The sequence below is a fragment of the Protopterus annectens genome, chromosome 1.part1 (assembly GCF_019279795.1).
Source record: "Protopterus annectens isolate FY-2018-M chromosome 1.part1, PAN1.0, whole genome shotgun sequence".
Lineage (NCBI taxonomy): Eukaryota > Metazoa > Chordata > Ceratodontiformes > Protopteridae > Protopterus > Protopterus annectens.
In genome coordinates, this window is record NC_056726.1 from 364,172,364 (window position 1) to 364,197,744 (window position 25,381).

At 44.8% G+C, this 25,381-nt stretch overlaps 1 protein-coding gene across 9 annotated transcripts in view; it reads right to left on the reverse strand.

The window, feature by feature from the left end:
- Positions 1-25,381, reverse strand: part of RBFOX2 (RNA binding fox-1 homolog 2) — a 2,020,637-nt gene that overhangs the window by 525,253 nt on the left and 1,470,003 nt on the right. For all 9 annotated transcript variants that reach the window (XM_044075312.1, XM_044075315.1, XM_044075291.1 and 6 more), the window contains one exon: positions 20,073-20,133. In XM_044075312.1, the coding sequence (XP_043931247.1) occupies positions 20,073-20,133 (61 nt within the window). The remainder of the gene's footprint in view (positions 1-20,072; positions 20,134-25,381) is intronic.

A 25,381-nucleotide genomic window follows, 5' to 3' on the forward strand; every position in this document is an offset into this window, starting at 1 on the left:
TCAACAGAATGCAGGAAGCCATGTAGCCCAGTGCCTGCAGGAATTTCCTTGCAGTGAGCTGAGGTAGAGTTGCCAAAGCTTTGAAAATTGAAGCCAGCTGTATTTGCTTTTCTGTAGTGAGGAAGGCCCTTTGTAAGGTTGTATTTAAGAGGGCTCCCAGAAATATCATTTGTTGAGAAGGGATCAAATGTGACTTTTTTGTGTTCACTGAAAATCCCAGAAGGAGGAGAAGACGTTGAACAAAATACAGATGTTGGAGTAAAAGATTCTTGCTGTCTGCCTGAATAAGGCAGTCGTCCAAATAGGGGTAAATCTGAATCCCCTGGAGTCTGCAATAAGCCACTACTGGTGCCAGGCACTTGGTAAAGACTCTGGGCGCAGTAGATAAACCAAAGGGCAGTACAGAGAATTGAAAGCGTCTCGAACCTGCCTTGAACCTGAGGAATTTCCTGCGTTCCTGCCTGATGGGAATGTGTAAATAAGCTTCCTTTAGATCCAATGTCACCATCCAGGCGTCCTGAGAGAGCATTGGAATCAGCTGCTGCAGAGTAAGCATCTTGAATTTTGGAATTTCCAAAAAGGTGTTTAACACAGAAAGGTCCAGAATAGGTCTCCATGAGCTTTGCTTTCTTGGAACCAGAAATAGTCTTGAATAAACCCCTTTTCCCATCTCTGAGAGTGGAACAGGCTCTATGGCTCTCATGGCCAGAAGAGCATCCACTTGATTTAAGGCCTCTGACCATTGATGTTTTGGCAGATCTGGCCAACCGAAAGCCCTTGGCAAGGTATGAAAGTGGAATTTGTAGCCTTTTAAAATCACGTCCAATACCCATTTGTCCTGGGTAATAAGAGTCCAATTTTTGTAAAAAAGAGAAAGTTTTCCTCCGAGAGGGGCATCCAGGTAAAGAGGTCCTGTAGCCCAACCGAGAGAGTCATTGAATTTGCTTCCTTTGAGATTGGGATCTGTCTTCTCCCCTTCTAGGTGAAGAAGCAGTCCATTGTTTCGATCTGTAGGAGGCCTGAGCTTGTCCACGACCTCTGGAGCGTCGATATCTTCCCCTTTGAGGCCTGTCAGACGTGGGAAAGGACCAATTTTTGGAGGGCCAATTCCTGGAAAATCTAGGAGGCTGAACTTGCAAGAAATCTTTCACAGTTTGCATAGATTTTGCCTTTTCTTCCATCTTTTTAATAACCTCCTCAGCCTTAGATCCAAAAAGAACATCATGCTGAACAGGGGCATCTAATAATTTAGCCTTAACCTGTTCAGGTAAACTTTGTTCACGAAGCCAAGCATGTCTCCTGATAACAGTACCAGAGGCTGCGGCCCTGCAAGAAGCATCCAAAGCATCAAAACCACAATGCAAGCTATGTTTGTTCAGTTCAGTTGCATGCAATACATCCTGTAGTTCCTTATCTTCTGCACATGCAGGAAGGGAGGCAAGCTTTTGCTTTAAAACAGACAAAAGAAATTGCTGATACTTAAACATATGAAACTGGCAATTTAAAGCCCTAACAGAAAGGGTAGCAGAAGTATATACCTTTTTACCCCACCTGTCTAAGGCACGAGAATCCTTCTCAGAGGGAATAGGATTCTTAGAAGAAGCAACTTTAGCAGCCTTAGAGCCCTGAGATATAGTTTCAGGATCTGCAGAAGGATTCTTAAACAAGAACAAATGAGACTCAGGAACCCTATAAAACCTATCAGGCTTAGAGGGAGCAGGAGGCATGGAGTCAGGATTCAAATTAGCCTCGGAAAAAGCATCATCCACAATGTCAAGAACAGGAGGGATAGCCAAAGGCCTATGTTGAGGAAGAAGGAATTCTCTAAGCCTCTTCTTGGAAGCAGAATAATCCTGACCTTCCCAATGAAAATGTTCCCTCATCTCATGTAAGGTTTCCCCAAAAGAAAAATCTTCAGGCGGAGAGGCAGAGGGTAAGGAGTCCTCAGCATCCGAATCCTCATAAGGAGGAAAAGAATATTCCTGATCAGAGGAAGAGACAGAAGATATAGAAGCCTGGTCAGAGGAATCCATAGGAACATCCTGTCGAGGCCTTTTCTCAGGGGGGGGGGGGGGGGTGAGAACCCCTAATCATAGTAAGCAAATCTTCAGCCATCCTTAACAATTGCTTCTGTGTCCTGGGAGTAGATTCAGAAGTAGCTTGAGCAGGAGCTTTGGACTTAACAGGAGTCTGTCTTTGAAATAGTGATGTGAGTAGGCCTGAATACCCCCTCAGAAGCCGGTACCTGCACAGCGGTTCCGGACCCATCCGAGGGAGCGACGTCCGAAGGTCCTGCAGCAGATAAAATAGAAGGCCTTGATTGCTCCCCATGGGAGTCCGTATCGGCCATCGGTTCAGAAGTGGCGGACGACAGGGGCTGCAAAAGCGCCTCACTGACGTCAGCCGAACCGGACGCCGGCTCCAGCTGCAACGAGTCCTGTTTGGACCTCAGAGGCCTGTCCTTGTCTTTGCGCTTCTTTTGAATTCCGGTAGCATCCGACGACATTCTATAATTGAAGCATCTGCCAAAGTAATTCAGAGCCCAGTCGTACCTGCGTTTGATAGTACGAGAACTGAACCTGGCACAGAACCGACAAGAAACGTCGTGGTCAGGGCCTAAGCAAGGTAGACAGTAAGAGTGGAAATCTTTATGAGGTATTTGTTTCCCACACGTAATACAATTTTCTGACATCGGAGGAACAAGAAAGAGATTCCCCAACGGGGTACTTAACTTTGAGAAGAGAAGTAAGAACTTCGGACCGACAACAACCAAAAAACGCTGTTCGAAAATCGCCAACCAATGACTTGCGAGCTGCTTTCCACCACACGGCAAGAAAGACTGGAGAAGATGGCGTCGGCTGAGGGCTATGTACCAGAGCATACTGACGTCAGGGTACTAGCTTGTACAGCCGACTCCGGACCCAGACTTTGGGATTCTGGCCGACCTCGGGCTGCCTGCCGGCAGGAGCACCCTACAGTTATGACTAACAGTGAAACACGATGAACATGCATAATCCTCCTCTTGTCTTGGTCTTTTATCTGGTGGGGGATGGGAACCCCTGATTAGAGTAATCAAATCTTCAGCCACCTTAAGCATCTGTTTCTTAGGCATGGGGCCTTGAACTGTAGACTGATGTACAGTCTTTTTTAGTTTTAATGGAGTTTTAAGCTTAGCATAAGATTTAATGGGGAGTGTAGTCGGTCTGAAGACACCTTCTGCAACCGAATGTGTTTCTACTGCACCGGGATCTCCTCCTCCGGTGTCGGAAGGGCCTAATGAAGATGGCTGTGACTGCCTAGTACACTCCGCTTGAAAATTCGCAGCTGTCTGGGGTTCCAATTCTGCGGTCGTTAGGGGCTGCGTAGGCGTCTCACTGAAAACTGGAGAACTGGCGGCAGGCCCAGCAGAGGCCTCGGAGTCTGGCTTGGTCCTAGGCTGCCTGTCCTTATCCTTGCGTTTTTTATGCATGCCAGTCGTCGGCTGCTCTGACGGCATGATATAATTAAATTTCCTACCAAAGTAATGTTGTGCGAAGTCAAAACGGCGTTTGACAGTTCGTTTATTAAACCTAGCACAAAACCGACAACCTGTGACGTCGTGGTCTGGGCCTAGGCAAGGAATACAATACGAATGGAAGTCCTTATGAGGTATTTGTTTCCCACAAGAAATGCAATTGTTAACTTTTTCTGACATTGGACTGAGGCAAGAAAAGGTTCCCCAACGGAGTACTTAGCTTTATTGAAGACTTCGGACTGAAATTAGATTAGAAAATCTCAGGTGTTGGCTGACCGGCACTTGCGAACTGCTTCTGCTTCGGGCACCGAGCGGCAAGAAAGACTGAAGAAAATGGTGTTGGATGCCTCTTATATACCCCTGGCGCACTGATGTCAGGGAAGAAGCGACAGCAACCGATGCCGGACCAATACTTTGGAACTCTGGCTGACTGGGGGACCGCCTGACGGCAGGATAACCCAAGTGTGATGACTGCAGCAGGGTAACACAATGAACATCTAGGAAATCTAAAGGATGAGAATGTTGAAGCCAAACTTACTTTAGGAATCTATGAAGCTTTCTTGTGTGGAGCCTGGCTAGAGCATAGGAATGGTGGAAGACAAGAAACCCATTGCCCTCAGAAATTCTCTTGCTCTGATCAGAGAGAAAATATTGAAAGTAAGGAGAGTTAAGGGAAACTAGAAAAGCTTAAGTATCGGTTTGAAGGGACAGCATCCAAAAAGATGCAGAATGGGCCTCCAGGTGCCTTCTTTCCTGGGGACCAAGAAAATTCTGGAATAAAAGCCCTTCTCCCAAGGAGTTGAAACTTCTTGAATTGTTTCTTGTGCCAACAGGCCCTGAAGTACCTCTGGAAAAAAGAATGCCCAAAGGGGGAGGCGGATTTCTAAACCATGTAATACTCCTGGCGAATTACTGAAAGAACCCAGGAGTCTTGGGTAACCTTTAACCAAACAGGAAGGGACAGGGAAAGACGCAGAAAAAGAGGAGTGTGACAGAGATAAACAGGTCAACAATAGTCAGACAGCACCTGGTTTGTCAGAAAAAGGAGGCTTCTGAGTAGGAGTTTGAGTAGTTTTAGCAGGAGGAGCCTCTTCTACCACCCTTTTTACCTTTGGGGGTAGGGTGAGAGTCTGTATGAACAAAGGCAGGTTTGTTCAGGTAATTCCACTGAAACAAAAATGATTCAAATCCTGTTATGCTTTACCCTTTCCTTGCAAGGTCTTAAACAACTCTGCATCAGTAGCACCAAACAAATGTTTATTACCTAGAGGAGCATCCATCAGTTTGGCCTTGATATCATCAGGCAAAGGGTGAAGTCTGAGCCAGGAATACTGCCTCAAAATGGATCCAAAAGTAGCAGCCCTAGATGAAGCATCAGCTTCATCACACCTGCATTTAATAGAATGGTGAGCAACTTGGGAAGATGTTGCTAGCAAGGAAAAAGCAGAGGCATTCCCCTCAGACTCAAGATCATCTGAAATAGCCTGACAGGCCTGAGAACGAACAGCCAAAACACATCTTGTCATGTGTCTGAGGGCACTTATAAGAAGCTCACAATCATCAGGCACTTGTAAAACCTGTCAGATTTCTTGGGAGTAGGGGGTTGGGAATGAGGAGGATGAGAAGCAGTAGAAAAAGCATCCCGCAAGGTAGCAAGAACAGAGGGCCTAGGAGACTCCATTTGCAGACGCTAATAGTACCTCTTCTGATCATCAAACACCTGAACACAGTCAGATTTTAAAAATTCCATCATTCTGGAATTAGTGTCACCAAAAGAAATCTTCTCAAATGGAGAGTCAGGACTGATGGTCTCTTCTTCCTCAGAACCATAATCTACGGGAGAAGAAATATGAGATTATGTCAAGGGTTTTTTCCCATCAGAATACACATCATTCTCAGAGGAATCCTGCTCCCTAGGCCTCTTAAGATGAGTAGAAGACCAAGGAGGAGCAAGAACAGAAGCCTCCTGTGGAAGTTTCAGAGCCATAAGGGCATTACACAGGCCTTGGGTGAAGTTTTGCCATTCACTCTGAGGATCTCCGGGAGCAGCTGCTTCTTTCTGAAAGGGACGTCAGCCTTAAACACCTTAGGAGGCTCCAACCCCTAACATTCTATTACTGTAGCTGGAATTTCTTCCCTTACTAATATCGGAGGAACTGCGGTGGTGGTGCTGTGGTAGTGTTGTCGCCTCACAGTAAGACGCTGTCCAGTTCGATTCTCAGCTAGAGCGTCTTCTGCGTGGAGACGTGTGAATGGGCGTACCTTCGTTGAAGGTTGTGCATCAGGGCTGGCAACTTGGCACGTAAAAATCTACTGCCAATCATTAGCGGACCGGAGATCCGCTGTGGCCGAAGACACAACTAATATTGGAGGAACACCCTAGGACCTTCAGTGATTATCAGCTGCAGTTCCCCTTGCACATCAGAGGCAGACGTCTGCAAAGCCTTCATGGGTGTGCAAAGTCAGATTCATGCTGGCCTTCAAACAAGTCACGGAAGAGAAATCTGAGAATGAAACCAGATGATTCTCCGGACTTTCACTAGGCCTTGAGAGAGATGTCTAGTGGCGGCAGTACAGCTGAAGAAAAGTACAGTTTTGTACCTACCATAAATGTAGATGTTCGAGTGTATACCCTGCTGCAGTCATCACACTTTGGTTATCCTGTCGTCAGGCGGTCCCGCAGTCGGCCTGAATTCCAAAGTCATGGTCCGGCGTCGGTTGCTGTCACTTCTTCCCTGACGTCAGTGCGCCGGGGGTATAAAAGAGGCATCAGACGCCATTTTCTTCAGTTTTTCTTGCCCCAGATGTCAGGTGCCCCCCCCCCCCCAAAAGGTGGACAGTAGATAGTACCAATAATAAAAGTTTAGCACAAAAAAAACATCCCTCCAGCTATAAGCAAATACACCACAAAGGTTGTATCAGATTTTAAGGTATTGAAAGGTTTCAGTTAGGTCAGAGGGGATGGAGGGAGGGTAACCTGGACTGCAGCAGGGTATACACTCGAACATCTACATTTATGGCAGGTACAAAACTGTACTATGTTCATTGTGTTAACCTGCTGCAGTCATCACACTTGGGTTGAATCCCAAAGCTAAGGATGGGAAGTGGAGTTAAACAGGGTTAGAGGAGGCTAGAAGGCCCTGTAAAACTGCAGTGGCGAAGCCAGCTCTAGACAGAGTAAAGTGGTAAGTGATAGTGTTTGGTGAAGATGTGTACTGAATTCCAAGTTGCAGCTTCCAGAATATCCTTGGTTGGCACCCCCCTGAGGAAGTCTGTAGATGTAGCTGCTGCCCTGGTGGAGTGGGGCCTTATGCTAGCAGAAACTGGTTTTCCATGACGGGTGTAGCAAAAACGTATGCAATGTCCTATCCATTTGGAAATTGTCTGTTTTGAGATAGCCTTCCCTTGTGATGCTGTAGCATAGGATACAAAAAGCTGGTCAGATTTTCTGAAAACCTTAGTTTTATCCAAGTAGTAACGTAGTTGCCTGTGAATGTCCAATGAGTGCATGAGTCTTTCTCCTTTGTTTTGTGGATTTGGGAAGAAGGTGGGTAAATGGATGGTTTGATTTAGAGCCACACTGGATACCACCTTTGGCATAAAGGCGGGGTTAGCTCGTAGAGAAACTTTGTCTTGCTGAAAAATGAGGAAAGGCTCTACTGCCATTACTGCCTGCAGCTCTGAGACTCTTCCGGCTGAAGTAATTGCTAGCAGCAGGGCAGTCTTCCATGATATAAACTGTAAATCAGCTGAGAAAGCTGGCTCAAAAGGTGGCAGCGTAAGTTTTTCCAGAACAAAGTTGTTGTCCCAAGTTGGTGTTGGTGCTGTCCTGGGAGGCCTAATGTTTTTGGCCCCTCTGAGGTACTGCCTTAGAAGTGGATGTGAAAATAAAGGAGGATCTGTGTTGTAGTGAGCTGAAATAGCTGAGGCGTGGATTTTAATAGATGAAAAAGAAAGTCCTTTGTGTAACATCTCAGTTAAATATTGTACAATCTGAGGTATGTCCGGCTCAAGGGTATTTTGGCCTTTAGCTTGGCTCCAGGAGCAAAATCTTTTCCATTTGTCTGAGTAGGCTTTCCTGGTGTTGGGCCTCCTGGCCTCCAGAATGACATCCATAACAGCTTGTGAAAGAGGAGCTGGCTGGTTGCTTAGGTGATTTGCCATGCAGCCAAACTTTTTAGTTATGTACTCACCATAACTTCAGATGTTTGGGATCCATCTCGCCTACATTCTGACTGATGGGTTCGGAGCCGATCCCTCGGCTCCGACTCGGCACACTTATGCCAAAGAGCGAAGTCTCTTATTGGCTGAGCTTACTATATCCCAGGATGCACCACTACCAGTCCCCCAGATCTAGTTTATCCGCATACATGCACACATGCACGCACTGCTTATATAACATCGTCAGATGAAACAAGATAAAAACAGTAGAACTCAAAACCGTTCAATCTCTTCTGATCTCCAAGGCAGGGGGAAGGAGGGTGGGTATTAGGAATGTGGCGAGATGGATCCCAAACATCTGAAGTTATGGTGAGTACATAACTAAAAGATGTTATGTGATCCTATCTCGCCTACATTCTGACTGATGGGACAGCGTCCCTAGCACCTGAATCCTGGGTGGCTCACCGGAAAACACTCCTGAGTACCGTGGAACCAAATGATGCTCGCCCTTTAGATGCCACATCCAATTTATAGTGGGAAATGAAAGTATGCGGGTTGGACCAAGTAGCCGCAGCACAAATCTCAGAAATAGCAAGCTTGGAATGAAATGCAATAGAGGTAGCCATAGCTCTAGTAGAGTGAGCTTTGACAGATGCTGTAAGTTGCTTATTTGAAGAGGAATAAGCCTGAGTTATGCAATCTCTAATCCATTTGGCAATAGTCACTTTAGTGATGGTCTTACCCAGTTTATTATCTGAAAAGGACACAAACAATTGGTCTGTCTTTCGAATCTGTTGAGTCCTGTCTAGATAGAAGCGCAATTGCCTGTGAACATCCAACTTATGCAAGGTGTATTCCGCTTTGTTTGAAAATTTTGGAAAGAAAACTGGTAGTTCTAGAGATTGTTGGAGACAGAGATTAGAACAAACTTTTGGAACAAAGGATGGGTTAGGCCTAAGTGATACTCTATCCTTGTGAAAAATCAAGTACGGTGGTTTGATAGATAGGGCTTGAAGTTCTGAAACTCTTCTTGCAGAGGTAATTGCAATTAAGAAGGCAGTTTTCCAAGACAGATATTTCAACTCACATGTAGCAGCCGGTTCAAAGGGAGGAGATGTTAAGGCTCTAAGTACCAAATCAAGATCCCACGGAGGCGCAGGATGAAAAACTGGGGGTCTCAAAAGCACAGCCCCTTTCATAAAGGTTTTACATAATCTGCTACTCATCAAAGGTGGATCTATGGATTCGTGAAATTTGGAGATAGCTGCTAGTTGGACCTTAATAGTAGAGACTGAAGATCCTTGATTAAACAAGGATGTTAAAAATTTCAAGACCTCTGGTATCGGGGCAGTAATAGGATCTAAGCCTCTGAGTTGAGCCCAGATAGCAAACCTCTTCCACTTACTGTGATACAATTTCTTAGTGGTGGGTTTGTGGGCTGAAGATAAAATGTGAATAACTTCAGGGTCCAAGGTGGGATTTCTGACTAAGGTCGGAAGTGGAGGAGCCAAGCTGCTAATTTCAAAGTGTGAAGGGACTGGTGCTGTTGTCCCGACTGATGAATCAGAAGGTCCGGAGTTAGATCCAAAAACCAGGGACCGTCCAGAGCATATTTCTGTAGGTAGGGGAACCATACCTGACGAGGCCAGTACGGAGCAATTAGAATCATTGTGGACCCCAATTGGGAAGCTTTCTGGATGACTTTGGGAAGGAGTGGAACCGGAGGGAAAGCGTAAAGCAGTCCTGTTGGCCAAGGTTGGACTAGAGCATCCGTAGCTGCTTCCCCTTGACGCGGAGTCAAGGAAAAGAACCTTTTGCACTTCGTGTTTCGTGGTGTTGCAAACAGGTCGCAGCACGGAATCCCCCATCTTTTGAAAATCTGAGCTGCTACAGCTTCGTTCAGGGACCACTCGTGAGGAGAAAGAATAGTCCTGCTCAGTCTGTCTGCCAATACATTGGATTTTCCTGGAATGTGGGTCGCTACCAGGAAGCGGTTGGTAGCCACTGCCCATTCCCACACTCTCATGGCCTCTCTGCAAAGGGGGTAAGATCTGGTCCCTCCTTGTTTGTTTAGATACCAAACCACCGACATGTTGTCTGTGTGGATAGCGATAATGCCTTGAGGGAGAAAGTTGTGGAGGGCTTGTAGGGACAGAAGTACAGCCCTCATTTCCAACACATTGATATGGAGAAAGGTTTCGCTTGGAAGCCAAGAACCCTGAACTGACCTGCGCAGACAATGCCCCCACCCGCCTGGGAGGCATCTGTCGTCAAGGTGGCTACCGGAGGGGCATAACAAAAGGTCTTCCCGATTCAGATTGGATGGCCAAGCCACCAGCGGAGGTCCCGCTTGCACGCTTCTGTAATCAGTATGTGATGATTGAGGGGGAGATCCTGAAAGGACCATTGAGTCGATAACAGCCACTGAAGAATTCTCATGTGCAATCTTGCCAGAGGAACTAGGAGAACCGTGGCAGACATTGAACCTAAAAGTTGCAGGACCAACCTGGCTGGGGCTTTGGATCTTAGAAGCAGGGCTCGGACTTGACCTTGTAATGTTTGTATCCTTTCGGTAGGAAGGAAGATTCGCATCAATTTTGAGTCTATCTCTGCTCCTATGAATCTTATGCGCTGAGAAGGCAGCAAGACAGACTTTGACCAGTTGAATGTAATTCCCAGGGAAGCACCCAGGGAGATGGTGGCTTGTAGGTTCTCTAGTAGTAGATGCCTGGTGGTGGCAGTCAGGAGCCAGTCATCCAGATAGGGAAACACTTGGAATCCGAGACTCCTCAGGTGAGCAGTCACTACTGCCAAACACTTGGTGAACACCCTGGGGGCTGTGGTGAGACCAAAGGGCAGAGCACAAAATTGGAAATGACCGTCTCCCAGGCTGAAGCGCAGATACCTCCTGGATGCCTGATGTATCGATATGTGATAATAGGCATCCTTGAGATCTATGGAGCACATCCAAACATCTTTCTCCAACAATGGGAGAATGGATTGTAAGGTGACCATCCGGAATTTGGACTTCATGACTGACTGGTTTAGTTTGCTGAGATCCAATATGGGTCTCAGGTCCCCTGTCTTTTTTGGCACTAAAAAGAACCTTGAGTAGTTTCCGGATCCGTTCTGGTCTTTGGGGACCGGTTGGATGACTCCTTTTTCCAGCAGCTTTGAAGCTTCTACGGCTGCAATTTCCCTTTGACTGGGTGGTGGGTCCGGGATTTTTTTGGACGGTGGGGGTGAGTGTGTGAAGGGAATGGTGTAACCTCCGGCAATAATCCGAAGCACCCATCTGTCCTGAGTAATAGACTCCCAGGCTTTTAGGTGCTTGGCAAAACGGCACCCGACTGGCTCCGGAGCAGCACAGACGGGCAATCCCTCATGGAGTGTGGGAGGCTGAAGAGCCACGAAAGGACTCGCGGTCTCCATTGTTACGGGGGCCTCTGCCGCCTCTGGGATGGTGTCTCCCAGAATAATTTCCCCGTCCTCTGCCTCTGGAAGGGGAATCTTCCTGCTGTTGGGGAAAGAATTTCTGTGATTTGCGGAACCACATCTTCCCTCCTCTTTTAGCCTTGGGATAAGGCCGAAAGGGAGTGGAATAACGTGCTCCTACGGCAGATAAAGTCTTTCCCTCCTGCTCACAGCGGTAAGAGTGTCTTTACCTTGGGTCCAAACAAAGAGGACCCATCAAAGGGAGCGCCGGCAAAGGAAGACTTGAAGGCCTCCGCGAATGACACAACGGAGCCAGGCTTGTCTCCGTGAGAGCCACGCCTGTGCCTGCCGCCTGCCAGCCCCTTTGGCCGCATATGAAATGAGCCTCATGGACGAGTTAGAAATCGAGGTAAGGATAGCCAACTGAGAGCTAACCGACTGGGCTAGCTGCTCAGGTAGGTTACCTGAGAGGGAGTCTGAGAGCTCCTTGACCAGATCCCTCTGTAGTCTGGTGAAATGTGCCAAATAATTCAGGGACCTCAGAGTAAAGGCCGCTGAAGTCAGAGTGCGCTTCCCTGCAGGTCCATGCTCCTAGACTCCTTATTAGGAGGATGGACGGACGCTGAAGCCACTGCCACGCCCTGCTGGGTAGCAGATGCCACCACCATGGCATCTACAGCCACGCCTTCACAAGAACTCCTTCTCGGGTGGGGCAGACAAAAATTTGTTAGGGCGAGAAGGCACTGGTTCCACAGTATCTGGTGTTCCCACGCCCGACAAACCAAATCCAGGAGCTCGTCGAAGGGCGGAGACACCCAGGAGGCGGAGGGCTGAGCCCCGAAGGCCTTGAGAAACACTGACTCATCAACGGAGGGGGGTTTGGAATTCCAGCCGCCTCGTTGCTTATGGATTTCTAGAATGTCTGCAAACGAGACATCATCCGAGGACGACTTTGGGGACCCCTCCGCATCAAGATCAGTGTCCGATGTAAGAGACTCGTCGGGGGAGTCCACGTGCTTCCTCTTGTACGATCTCTTCCTTGGGGGCTCTTCCAAGACAACTCCGAGAACCCTCAGGAGGAGGGAACCCCAGTGGGGTAACCTCAGGCCCGGGCTCCGCTGCCTAGAGACAGGGAACTGCCAAAGACCCAGTCTCCATGCCCAGGAAGGTGCCGGTAAAGCCGTAGAGATGGCAAGAAGACTTGGCCAAGGCACTCCTCATAGCTCTGAAAGCCGGACCCCAGAATCCTGGGAGTGTCCGGTCCCGAGCCATGATAGCAGACGGAAGTCCGCGCAAGCACCGAGAGGGAGGCTCGGAACCGACAGCATAGGTCCCAAACGTCACCCCGGTCCGGCCAAGAAGTCCGTGCTAAACTCGGACCAAGGCGGGTTGTAGTAAGGGTCGGAGCCGACCCTAGGATCTCCACTGGCTCCATCAGCACCTGCTCACGGAGCCGAAGCAGTCGGAGGAGGAATGGCAATGGAGGGCTATCGGCTCGAAGCCAATTGGGTTGGAGCCGAAACAAATTTTTGAAAGACTGGGGACTGGAACAGTCTTTGGAGCACCCTGTCTATGTCCGAATCTGACATCCTCGATGACCTGGAGGAGACCGAACGGGTTCGAGTAGGTCTCCAACGGCTCCAAGGGACTAGGGGACCGGCTCGAGGCGACTCGATAACTATCGGCCAAGAAGAGCACAAGCCAATTTCCATCGGTGCCAAAGAGGACTTCGCGCCGAGGAGGAAGTGTCTGAGGACAACCTTCATCGGCTCCGAGATCAGTGGAGCCGATGAAGGTGACCCGCCTCGATGCCCCAGCCGTCTGCTCGAACCCAGAGGAGTCGAGACTGGAGGCATCGAGGCAGACGTTCCGCCTCGGCTCCGAAGTCCGTGGAGCCGAAGGAGAAGCCTGCCTATGTCTTTTGGCGGTCGGGTCCGATGGACTGGTCGGAGCCGACGCCCTTTTCTTTTTAGCAGGAGAAGGAGAGGACTCTAATGCTTCTTCAAAAGAGGGTTTTATAAGGCCTTTCAAAATAAGTTTATTTTTCCTCTCTTGGAGGACCCTCGAGGAAAACGCGTGACACACGCTGCAGGACTCCTGCAAATGTTTAGCGCCCAAACAATACACAGAGAGAGTGGTTATCTGTGATTGACATTTTAAAGTTGCACTTAGTGCACTTCTTAAAGCCCGAAGGCCTAGGAGTCTGAGACATTATAGCAACGAATTCAGTAGCAAAGAAAAACACACTGTTTTTTTTTTTTTTTTTTAAATTGACTGTCACTACAATGATCAGCTCACGGTTGCCGATTAAGGTTGACAGTCCGACAACTACAGAAAATAACTAAAGGGGATCCTAGATTTGAAAGGATTTGAAATTAAATTTACTGACAGGGAAAGGCCCTTCAGTTCAAAGGGGGGCCTCTAGTCAGAACAAACACACAATCACACACAAATTTTCCACAAAAATACCCAATCACACACAAAAAGTACGGTATAGCCGTTAAAACAGCTTTTTGTTATAGAAATAGAAATTTCCTGACAGAAAAAGTTAGTGAAAAACACTACTTAGCTCAGCCAGCTCGAGACCACGTCTTTGCTAGTTAGCGGCAAACGAGATCTGGGGGACTGGTAGTGGTGCATCCTGGGATATAGTAAGCTCAGCCAATAAGAGACTTCGCTCTTTGGCATAAGCGTGCCGAGTCGGAGCCGAGGGATTGGCTCCGAACCCATCAGTCAGAATGTAGGCGAGATAGGATCACATAACATCTTAAGGTTTTGAGCTGGCCGTGTAGAATCTGACTGTCTTGCTGTGTGAGCAGATGAGGAATTTGTGATAAAATCCATGGTGGGCCATGTTCCTTAGTAGTGGGTACCAGTGCTGGCGTGGCCAGTCTGGGGCAATGAGCATCATTCCGGGTCTCTCCATCCTGACTTTCAGCAGCACCTTTGTGAGAAGGGGCAATGGAGGAAAGGCATATACTGTCAGCATTTTCCAACTGAATGAGAGTGCGTCCACTTTCCAAGCTTGATGGTGAAATGTCCTGGTGCAAAATTTTGATAGCGGATAGTTTTGGGGGTTGGCAAACAGGTCTATGTCTGGGCGCCCCCATTTTTGAGTTATCATTGCAAATACTTGTGGATCCAATTTCCACTCGTGGGGATCCATGATGTTTCTGCTTAGGTCGTCTGCCAATGTGTTCTTTTTTCCTGCCGGAATTGAGCTTGTAATTGAACTTGGTAAGCCAGTGCTGTGTTCCACAAGGTCATTGCTTGCCTGCATAGAGGGTAGGAGTGTGTACCCCCTTGCTTATGTACCACATTACTGTGGTGTTGTCTGTCCTTATTATAAGCTGTCCTGGATGTAAGAGGTCCTTGAAGGCTATCAGAGTATTCTGTACAGCTAGCATTTCTTTTTGATTGATGTGCAGATTTCTTTGATCTGCAGTCCATATGCCTTGAACGCACTGCCCTGCCATGTGTGCCCCCCAGGCATAGTCCGATGCATCTGTTGTCATAGTTTGCCTGGCTGGGGGTAAGGTGAAAGGCTGACCCTTGTTGAGGTGACATGTCTGTGACCACCATAGAAACTCCTGTTGAAGGCAGGGAATGAGAGGTATCATTGTTTCCGAGCTGTGGCTGTGTTGAGTCCATACGCTTTGAAGGTACCATTGTAATTTCCTCATATGCAGTTTAGCAAATGGTATTAGTAGTATGCAAGATGCCACGAAGCCCACAGCCTGCAGAATTTTTCTTGCAGGGAGTTGGGTCTTTGTTGCCATTATTTTGAAGTATTGAGTTGGTTGTAGTTTGTCTGGAGTCAGATAAGCCATTTGGGCTGCTGTATTCAAGCTGGCACCCAGGAATGTCATATTTTGTGAGGGCACTAGTTTTGATTTCTTTTCGTTTACTGTGTACCCTAGGCAACTTAGAAGGTGTTTTACAAAAGCCAGATGTTGTAAGAGAATGTCCTTGCTTTCTGCTTGGATGAGGCAGTCGTCCAGGTATGGGTATATTTGAATTCCTCTGTCTGCAGTACGCAATTACTGGTGCCAGGCATTTTGTGAAGACAGTGGGCGCAGTAGATAAGCCAAAGGGCAGTGTAGAGAATTGGCAATGGATTGAGCCTGCAATGAAACTGAGGTATCTTCTGCAATTTTGTCTGATAGGGACACGCAGGTATGCCTCCTTAAGGTCCAACGTTACTAGCCAAGCTTTCTTGCCCAACATGGGAAGAAGCTACTGTAGTGTTTAGCATCTTGAATTTGGGTACTTGCAAGGTGGTGTTTAGAAAGGTCCAGAATGGGTCTCCAAGCCTTGTCCTTTCTGGGGACTAGAAAGAGCCTTGAGTAAAATCCTTGACCTTGCTCCTGTGTAGGTACCAGTTGAATGGCTCTCATGTCCATGAGAGCTGTAATTTGCTTTTGTGCCTCTGCTCATTGATTTTGTGGCAGGTTTGGCATTCCTTTTATCACTGGCAAGGTGTGGAAATGGAATCTGTATCCTTGTGAGATAATGTCTAGGACCCATTTGTCCTTTGTGATGATGCGCCAGTTGTCTGCAAAAAGTGCTAATTTTCCTCCCAAGGGAGCTGCCAAGAGAGCTTTGCTTGGCAGTTTGGGGTTTAAGTCATTGTGTTTGTCTTCTAGTAGTTTGGGACCTGTCTTCTCCTCCCTTCTGTTTTGCAGTGCCCCATTGGCGAGGTTTGTAAGTGATTTGTGCTTGACCTCTGCCCCTTGGGCGTCTGTATTTACCCCTCTGTGGTCTGTCAGAAGCTGGAAAGGACCAATTTTTTGTTGGCCAATTTCTGCTGAAGCGTGGGGGTTGTACCTGTAAGAAATCTTTGACCGTCTGCATAGATTTTGCCTTATCCACCATTTTCTTTAAAACCTCTTCTGCTTTAACTCCAATTAAGACATCCTGCTGTAAGGGTGCATCTAGTAACTTTGCTTTAACATGATCAGGCAGAGTTTGTTCCTTTAACCAAACATGCCTACGTATAACAGACCCAGTAACAGCTGCTCTACAGGAAGCTTCCAAGGAATCAAATCCACATTGTAAAGTATGTTTGCCCACCTGTTCAGTTGCATGCAACAGATCCTGCATTTCCTTGAATTCAGACTGTTGAGGGTGCGTGCTCATCTTTTGTTTAGGAATTGCTGGTATTTCAGCATGTGAAATTGACAATTTAGTGCTCTCATAGCTAGAGTAGCTGAGGTGTAAACCTTCTTCCCCCACCTATATAATGCTCTGGAGTCCCTTTCAGAGGGTACAGGATTTTTAGCCATAGAAGCCTTAGCCCCTTTGGGACCCTGGGAGATAGTCTCTGGGTCAGCAACAGGGCTTTTGTAAAGGAATTTGTGAGAGTCAGACACTCTATAATATCGGTGTTGCTTGGCTGGAGCAGGAGGCAGAAAATCTGGATTTAGACTAGTTTCTAAGTAAACATCAACCACAATGTCTAAAACTGGAGGGATAGCAAGTGGTCTGTGCTGGGGGAGTAAAAGAAACTCTCGGAGCCTTTTCTTTGAGTCTGAGTAGTCCTGACCTTCCCAGTGGAAATGTTCCCTCATGGTATGTAAGGTTTCCCCAAAGGAATAGTCTTCAGGGGGAGAAGCTGAGGAAATGGAATCTTCAGCATCAGAATCTTCATAAGGGGGAAAGGAGTAATCCTGTTCCTCAGAGGAGCCTGAGGAAATACACACTTTATCAGAGGAGGCATAATCCTCCTCTTGTCTAGGCCTTTTGTCTGGGGGGGGGGGTGGGAACCCCTGATTAAAGAAATCAAATCTTCAGCCATTTTAAGCATCTGTTTCTTAGGCATGGGGCCTTGAACTGGAGACTGATGTGTAGTCTTTTTTGGTTTTAGAGGAGTCTTAAGCTTAGCATAAGATTTTATGTTGAGAGTAGTCGGTCTGAAGACACCTTCTGAAACCGAAGGTGTTTCCCACAGCACCCGCTTCTCCTCCTGCAATGTTGTCGGTAGAGCCTAAAGAAAAAGGCTGTGTCAGCCTAGAACACTCTGCTTGAGAATCCGAAGCGGTCTGGGGTTGCAAATCTGCGGTCGCTAGGGGCTGTGTAGGTGCCTCACTGAAAACCGGAGAACCGGCGACCAGCCAAGCAGAGACCTTGGAGTCTGGCTTGGATCTAGACTGCCTGTCTTTATCTTTGAGTTTTTTATGCACGCCGGTAGTCAGTTGCTCCGATGGCATAGTGTAATTAAATTTCCTACCGAAGTAGTGTTGTGCAAAATCAAAGCGTCGCTTTATAGTTCGTTTATTGAACCTAGCACAAAACAGACAACCAGTGACGTCGTGGTCTGGGCCTAGGCAAGGTATACAATAAGAATTAAAGTCCTTATGAGGTATTTGCTTCCCACAAGAAATGCAATTGTTAACTTTTTCTGAAATCAGACTGAGGCAAGAAAAGGTTCCCCAACGGGGTACTTAGCTTTGAAGACTTCGGACTGAAATTAGATTCGAAAATCTCAGGTGTCGGCTGACCGGCACTTGCGAACTGCTTCTGCTTTGGGCACTGCGCGGCAAGAAAGACTGAAGAAAATGGTGCCAGATGCCTCATATATGCCTCTGGCGCACTGACGTTAGGGAAGAAGAGACAGCAACAGACGCCGGACCAAGACTTTGGAATTCAGGCCAACTGCGGGACCGCCTGACGACAAGATAACCGAAGTGTGATGACTGCAGCAGGGTAACATGATGAACTTCTGATCAGCTTTCTTGGTCTTCTTCATAGACAGCTGACCCTCGGGGCCAGGGAGATCCTTCCATAGGGTTTTTAGCCAACATGTTAAGTCATTGTTTTTCTAAATAAAGAGCAAGGGAAGAAAGACTATGCAAAATATTACGAAAATTCACACAAAACATATGGTTGTGGGAAGAACCTAAGCAAAATAAACACTAATCATGATTATCTTTATGGGGAATTTGTCTACTGCACTGCCATTTCCCCTTACTTGATTTATTATTTTTATTTATTTTATATTTACCGGGTAAATCAGACTGGGCAGGGTTGCCAGTCTTCAGCGGAGGCCCGGGGAGATAAGCTCCATTAAAATTACACAGTTAAAAGTTTAAACATACATTAGTTGACAAACAGCATATAACAGCTTAACAAACAGGCTACAATTTGACAAAGTTTCCATAGAAGTATTAGCCACAGAGTGGAGAAATAAGAAAATACACAACTTTGTTAAAACTTAATGTAGTAGTCTACATTATTTTAAACAATTTCACCACAGTGGAATACACAACAGTAAGCTAAGCTGATGACATTAAGCCAGCAATAAGAAAAAGGTAAAACAAAGACAAGAAAATCAAAAAACTATAACAGGGCACTTATCTGAAAGTGGTTTTGTAACCATCAGACAAATGAGTATTCAAACCAACGATCAAAGATAGAGTGGCAGCAAAGAAGTTCTTAGGATGGTATGCCGGACTTCACTTTTAGGGTTTATATTATCTAATCGACCACTTAGCTTGTCAAATGCCTAAACGTCGACAGCTAATGGTCGAAAACTTACAATGTGGAATGGCCAGGTAAGCAAATTCTTTCATTGGCAGGAGCGGTCTTAGCTCAACTGGTGCCCTAGGCAAAAGGACTCCATGGTGCCCCCCAACACACCACCCGGTTCTCCAATCCTGGTCTACCTACACCAAATAAATACTGGAAAAGTGCCCCTGTTAGAACGGCGCCCTAGGCAGCCGCCTAGTTGGCCTATGCCTAAGGCCAGCTATGTTCATTGGGAAAGAATTTGCTTGGCCATTATCGGAAATCAGCCCTTTCCCCAATGTAGAGGATCCCGGAGTTGGTAAATTTAGTTAGGGGGTGTGGGAGTCGAAGCCCCCCACTTTATTACAGCTTGGAAGTTTATGTTAGGGTGGCATGGCCAAGCAAATTCTTTCCCCGATGAAAGAATTTGCTTATCTGGCCGTTCGAGATTGTAAGTTTTCGACCCTTAGCTGTCAACGTTTAGGTGTTCAACAAGCTAAGTGGTCGATTAGAATACAGACCCAACCTTTATGCCTTACGCTGTGCACGGGGATCATATGTGTGACATACGGCATACCCATTACAACCTAAAGGCTTTGGTATACTGGCCAGATATCAGGCTGCCCTAGGCAGGGAATCCCTTATGTAAAGAATGCTGCAACAGTAACATAGGACATCATGGCAATCCTTTAACGGAATCTATATCATACACTTGCATGTACTGATAATCTTAAAAGGATGCACCTGGCCTCTGAAAAATATCCAAAACTACGCTGAACAAACACTAAAACAACACAGCCCAACTAAGCGAGACAAATTACCAGAGCTGAATGTTTACTGCATTGTTTTGGAAGTCATCCAGATGAAACTGCTTGACTACCAATTGCACTGAGCTGCAAAAGCAAACTTAAAATGAGGCAGATTTTTTTCTACCAAGCAATTTACAAATGCAGTCAGCATAGACATCCTGCTTCACTCTAGGGACATCTACAACTCCAAGTCAGTCAGGATGACTTGTCTGCCTACCGCTAATTCCCAGTACAATTAATGCTATACCATTCTCTTAACAAGTAGAAACTTCATCCTATTACCATTTCAAAGAAGGACACTGTATATGAACCTAGAGTCTAAAAAAGTCACTTCCTAAAGAAAGAACAGTCACTGTAGTAGTAATCCAGAACAAACCTTCAATGGAAGGCATTTCATACTACTACAATGCTTTTGAAAAAAAAAAAAGCTAAGTAAACAGTTCATGACTGTCTCCACTTCCACTGTTCTCTTCCTTCTGGTTCTCAGTCTTTGGAAACGCTTCTAACTTTTAAAAAAATGAATCCCAACATATACAACATGGAAGGATAAAAATGCCTCCAAACTCTGACATATTATGATTTCTGTATTACAATGCTAACCGTAACAGGTGTGAGAAAAGTAACTAGAATACAACTTGTTCATTTACCATTTGCATATGGACTGACCATCTTCTTATTGGTCATCACTCGTGCTGTGGCATTGTTTACCTAATAAAAAATAAATTAGAAGGATGGGCTATTAGGGAGCAAGCAAAGTTCAGTTGACAAATCTGTAAAAAAGGTAAAATGTGTTAAGTACCACATACTGCCTTACAAAACAGTCAAATTTAATATACAACATGAAAAAGATGCACTAAATATCAGGGACCATGACACACCAAAACTGCTACTTCCCAGGCAACTTAAAAAGTACACGTCTTCTACAACATACAATTCAATGAAGCACACACTGAGAAAGATGTGGCAATTATGAAATACCCTAAAGGACATGGTCAGTCTGTGTTGTAGTGCTTCATTAGTGAGCTACAGAATAAAGTCTTAAGACAGGCACTGCTATGCCCCAAACCTCGCACTTCAGTGTATGGTACCTTGACCAACTGCAGCAGTAATGAATGTGAATGGCACAGAATGCCAGTGGTTTCAAGCTCTTCGCAATTAATAATGCTGTTTGGATAAAAGTTACGAAAACAGAAAAATTAAATACTTTAGCAAGGCCCTGCACACACTGGAGAATGTGAGGTTTTTTTTTTTTTTTTTTGAGGTACAGTCCTAGCAACAGGCAGTGGGCTGAGGTAAAGCTGGCATTTGTTTCCTGTGTGGTATGCTCTGTAATGGCAACACTCACGTTTTACTGTAACAGAAGATTAAGTGGAGCAGGTTAGCTCTTACTGTATCAGATTTACGATGGCTACATCCTGGCGAGTCCACAATAGGGTTTACCTTCACTTCTGTTTTGACTTATTTTTCTTATTCTCTCAAGCTTATATGCTCTAGGGTGCATACTGTTGTGGTGCATGCTTTACTGAGATGCTCTGCCCATGAACAGCACATCTGTCCCTGGGTCAGCCAGGTTGCCTCAACCACTGTGCAAGCAAATTTCTTACAAATCAAGAAAAAAAAAATCAGACACTACTTCAAAGTAATACATAACCATATGCAAACCACACTTAACAGGAACCCCCCTACATAAAGGTGCTGTCAAAGAACAGTAGGACACTAGGAAGGTGTCTCTGACCAACCAAGGAAGGGGTGTGAAGATCAAGTGATGCAGTAAAAACATAAGGACCCCGGAGGGGGGGGGGGGTGTCCTACAACTGAACGGAAAGTACAGTTGGGTACCTACCATAAATGTAGATGTTCGAGTGTATTCACTGTTGCAGTCATTACAACTGTGTACTCCTTTGGTAGAAAACTACATCTAAAATATTTTTTTAAAAGTGAACAAATTTTCTCTTCTACACCTTGTGATGATAGTGTTAGTAGTCTTTCTGATAGCTTCTATTCATGTGTGTCTGATTGTGAAACTAATGCCTACTATAAGTTTGACACGACCAAGGTTCCTTCACACAGTAATTTTGTTCCTAACAGTTTAAATTGGAGAGGTATGTCAGTTTGTAAATTTGGTAAATCATTTTACTGAGACACCATATAAGGAGTACATGGGTAAGAGATCAAGTATAAAGTATAATATGCAATTTGAAGAGTGGAAAGCTTTGTTAGCTCTTGGAAGGATGAGGGAGGTTGTTTTCAAGCCATCCGACAAGGGGAATAAGTTGGTAGCCATGCACTATTCGAATTATTTGGTTAAGTGCATGGACCACTTGAGTGATATGAATACATACAAAGTGGTTGATTTAAAGGTATATACTACATCCATTGATGAATATTTGGACCTTATTAATAAAGGGGTCAGTTTAGGTTATTTCTGTCAAGCAGAAGTTAAAAATAAGTTTAAGGTGGAAGGTTGTAAAATGGCGTTATTTTACTGCTTGCCTAAAATACACAAGAATCTATCTAAACCCTCCAGGCAGGCCTATAGTTTCAGGTTCTTATTATTTTTTGCATAATTTAGGTATTTTCATACATCATTTTTTTGTCTGCATATGTTATTAAATTACCTTCTTATATATGTGATGTTTTTGATTTTTTGGAAAAAATTAGAAAGATAAAACTGAATCAGAACATGTTATGGGTCACTGTTGATGTTAAGAGCTTATATACTAATATTAAGCATCAGTTTGGAATAGAGGCTATTAGGTTCTTTCTAGGAGATTTTCCTGCTACAGAATATATAGTTGAATTGGTTCATTTTTGTCTGACTCATAATTTTTTTGAATTTAATCATACTTTATACCAGCAGTTACAGGGCACGGCTATGGGGGCTGCCTTTGCCACCATGTATGCCAATCTTTTTATGGGATTATTTGAGTTGGAAGTTATTTATAAACATAAATTTTTTCACACGCATGTGATTGAATACTATAGGTACGTGGATGATTTGATATTTTTAGTGGATGGTAATGAAAATGATATAATGGAATTTTTTAATGATATAAATAAGAATAAATATTTGTTACAATTTGATGGGTTGAAAATTGGATGTATTGTTCCTTTTTTAGATGTTGTGTTGGATATTTCTGATGGTAGGAATATTGTTACCTCCCTTAACAAAAAGTTTGAAGGGGTTTGCCAATATTTACATGGTACTAGTGGGCATCCCCCCCATACATTAAATGCTTTACCCTATGGGGAAATGTTACGAATTTATAGACTTTGTAATAAGCCTGAAATATTTCACAAAGAAATGAAATCCATGGTTGATTCATTTATAGCCCGAGGGTATGGGAAGGAAATTTTAAATAAAAGCTTTGATAGGTTGGTTAGAGGTACTAAACCAACAATTTGTAAAAATGTTAACATATATGGTCGTGATGTGGTAAGGCATGGTAGTATTAATAAGAAAAATGAAGTTATTTATTTTGTAACCACTTTTGGTTGTTTTACTATGCAGTTTCTTGATATTGTGGGCCGTTTTTGGCTTTATGTTCTTTAAAGAATGTACAACAGTGGCTGAATCTGAATTTAAAATTTTCTTACCGTAAAGGAAGAAATATTAAAAACTTTTTGGTTAAAAGTAAGTTCAGTATACCGTCTCCAGGAGTATATAGGGAACCTGTTAAAGTTGGAACTTTCCCTTGTGGGAAGTGTAAAGCCTGTAAACATATTGTACCTTATTTTACTTTATTAATAATGTCAAATTTAGTATTAAGAATTGTTTTTATTGTGATTCAGTAGGTGTTGTATATTCCCTACAATGTCCTTGTAAAAAATTTTATATAGGAGAGACTAAAAGGGCATTTAAAACAAGGCTCTTAGAGCACATTAGGGATATAAACAATGCTAATGTTGAAAGCCCTGTAGCTTTACATTTTGCACAATTTCATGACAGTAACAGTGTTGGTTTAAAAGGTACTGTGTTAGAGCAAGTCTGTGTTTCTGCATATTATAATATGAATGTTAAAACTCTATTATTGCAGAAAGAAGCCATGTATATTTTAAAATTTAAAACTATGTCTCCTTTTGGGCTTAATGAGGAGTTCAATTGGAAGGCATTACTTGATTGATGTGTGGGATGTAATTGATTAATTGTGTAATTATTTTGTATTTAGATGTATATATTGCTACATTGTTGAGAGTGTATTATTCTCCTTGAAGGCTTTGGCCGAGACATCAGAGATTTGAGTTTTTACAATAAATCTGTTGGTGGATACTGTGCCTGTTGTTTTCTACATCTGGTTGCTTCTTGGTTCATTTTTTTGATTACAACTGGGTTATCCTGCTGGCAGGCTACCCGCAGTCAGCCAGAATTCCAAAATCTAGGTCCGGCATCTGTTGATGTCACCTCTTCCCTGACGTCAGTACACCAGGGGTATAAAAGATACAGCCGACGCCAGTTTCTTCAGTTTTTCTTGCCCCACATGTCAGGTGCCCCCCAAATAGGAAGGCTGAAAAAATTATGCAAAAAGCATGCATGTACTAAAATAAACATTTCCTTCATCTACAAGCAAATACACCACCATAGGTTGTATAGAATTGAGAAGTACAGAAAAGTCCCAGCAAAGAAAAGGGGGATGGTGGGTAGGTAACCTGGACTGCAACAGTAAACACACTCGAACATCTACATTTATGGTAGGTACACAACTGTACTATGTTCATAGTGTTTCACTGTTGCAGTCATTACACTTGGGTTGAATCCCAAAGCTGAGGTTGGGTGGCTGGGCCACAGGCCCTGCAGAACTGCAGTGGCAAAGCCTGCTCTGGATTTAGAGTAGAGAGGTAAGTGGTAGTGCTTGGTGAAAGTGTGCACTGAACTCCAGGTTGCAGCTTCTAAAATGTCTTTGGTTGGTACTCCTCCGAGGAAGGCTGAAGTGGCTGCTGCTCTGGTAGAATGTGGCCTAATGCCCTTAGGCACTGATTTGCCATGTTGTGAATAGCAGAAGTGAATGCAGTGTCCTATCCATTTTGAAATGGTCTGCTTTGAGATGGGCTTTCCTTGTGATCCTGCAGCATAAGCTACAAACAGTTGCTCAGTTTTTCCTGAAAGCTTTTGTTTTGTCAAAGTAGAATCGTAGCTGTCTGTGTATGTCCAAAGCGTGCAGAAGTCTTTCTCATTTATTCTGGGGATTTGGATAGAATGTTGGCAGATGAATGGTTTGGTTAAGAGCCACACTGTTGGGTTTGTCCTTAGCGAGACCCTGTCCTGATGATAATGATGAAAGGTTCCACTGCCATTAATGCCTGTAACTCTGAGACGCGTCTTGCTGAAGTTATTGCTAGGAGCAGAGCAGTTTTCCATGATAAGAATTTTATATCAGCTGTATTGGCTGGCTCAAAAGGAGGCAGTGTGAGCTTTTCTAAAACAAAATTGAGGTCCCAAGTAGGTATTGGTGCTCTCCTTGGGGTCTTATTTTTTTGCCCCTCTGAGATGCATTCTTAGTAGTGGATGAGAGAAAATAGGAAGTTCCGTACTGTAATGAGCTGAAATGGCAGAGGCATGGATCTTAATTGATGAGAAGAGTAGGTCTTTGTCCAGCATCTCAGTTAGGTATTGTAAAATCTGAGGTATATTTGGAACAAGTGGTTCGAGTCCTTGTGCCTGGTTCCAAGCACAAAATGTCTTCCATTTTTCTGCACAAGACTTCCTAGTGCTGGGCCTCCTGGCTTCTAAAATGACATCCATAACAGCTTTAGAGAGAGGTGTGGTCTGAGTGGCTATATTATCTGCCATGCAGCCAGATTTAAGGTTCTGAGTTGACTTTGCAGAATCTGATTGTTTTGTTGAGTCAAAAGATGAGGAATTTGAGGTAAAGGCCAGGCTAGGCCTTGAGACAAGCTCTTTAGGATTGGGTACCAATGCTGGCGTGGCCAGTCTGGGGCAATCAGGATAATTTTTTTG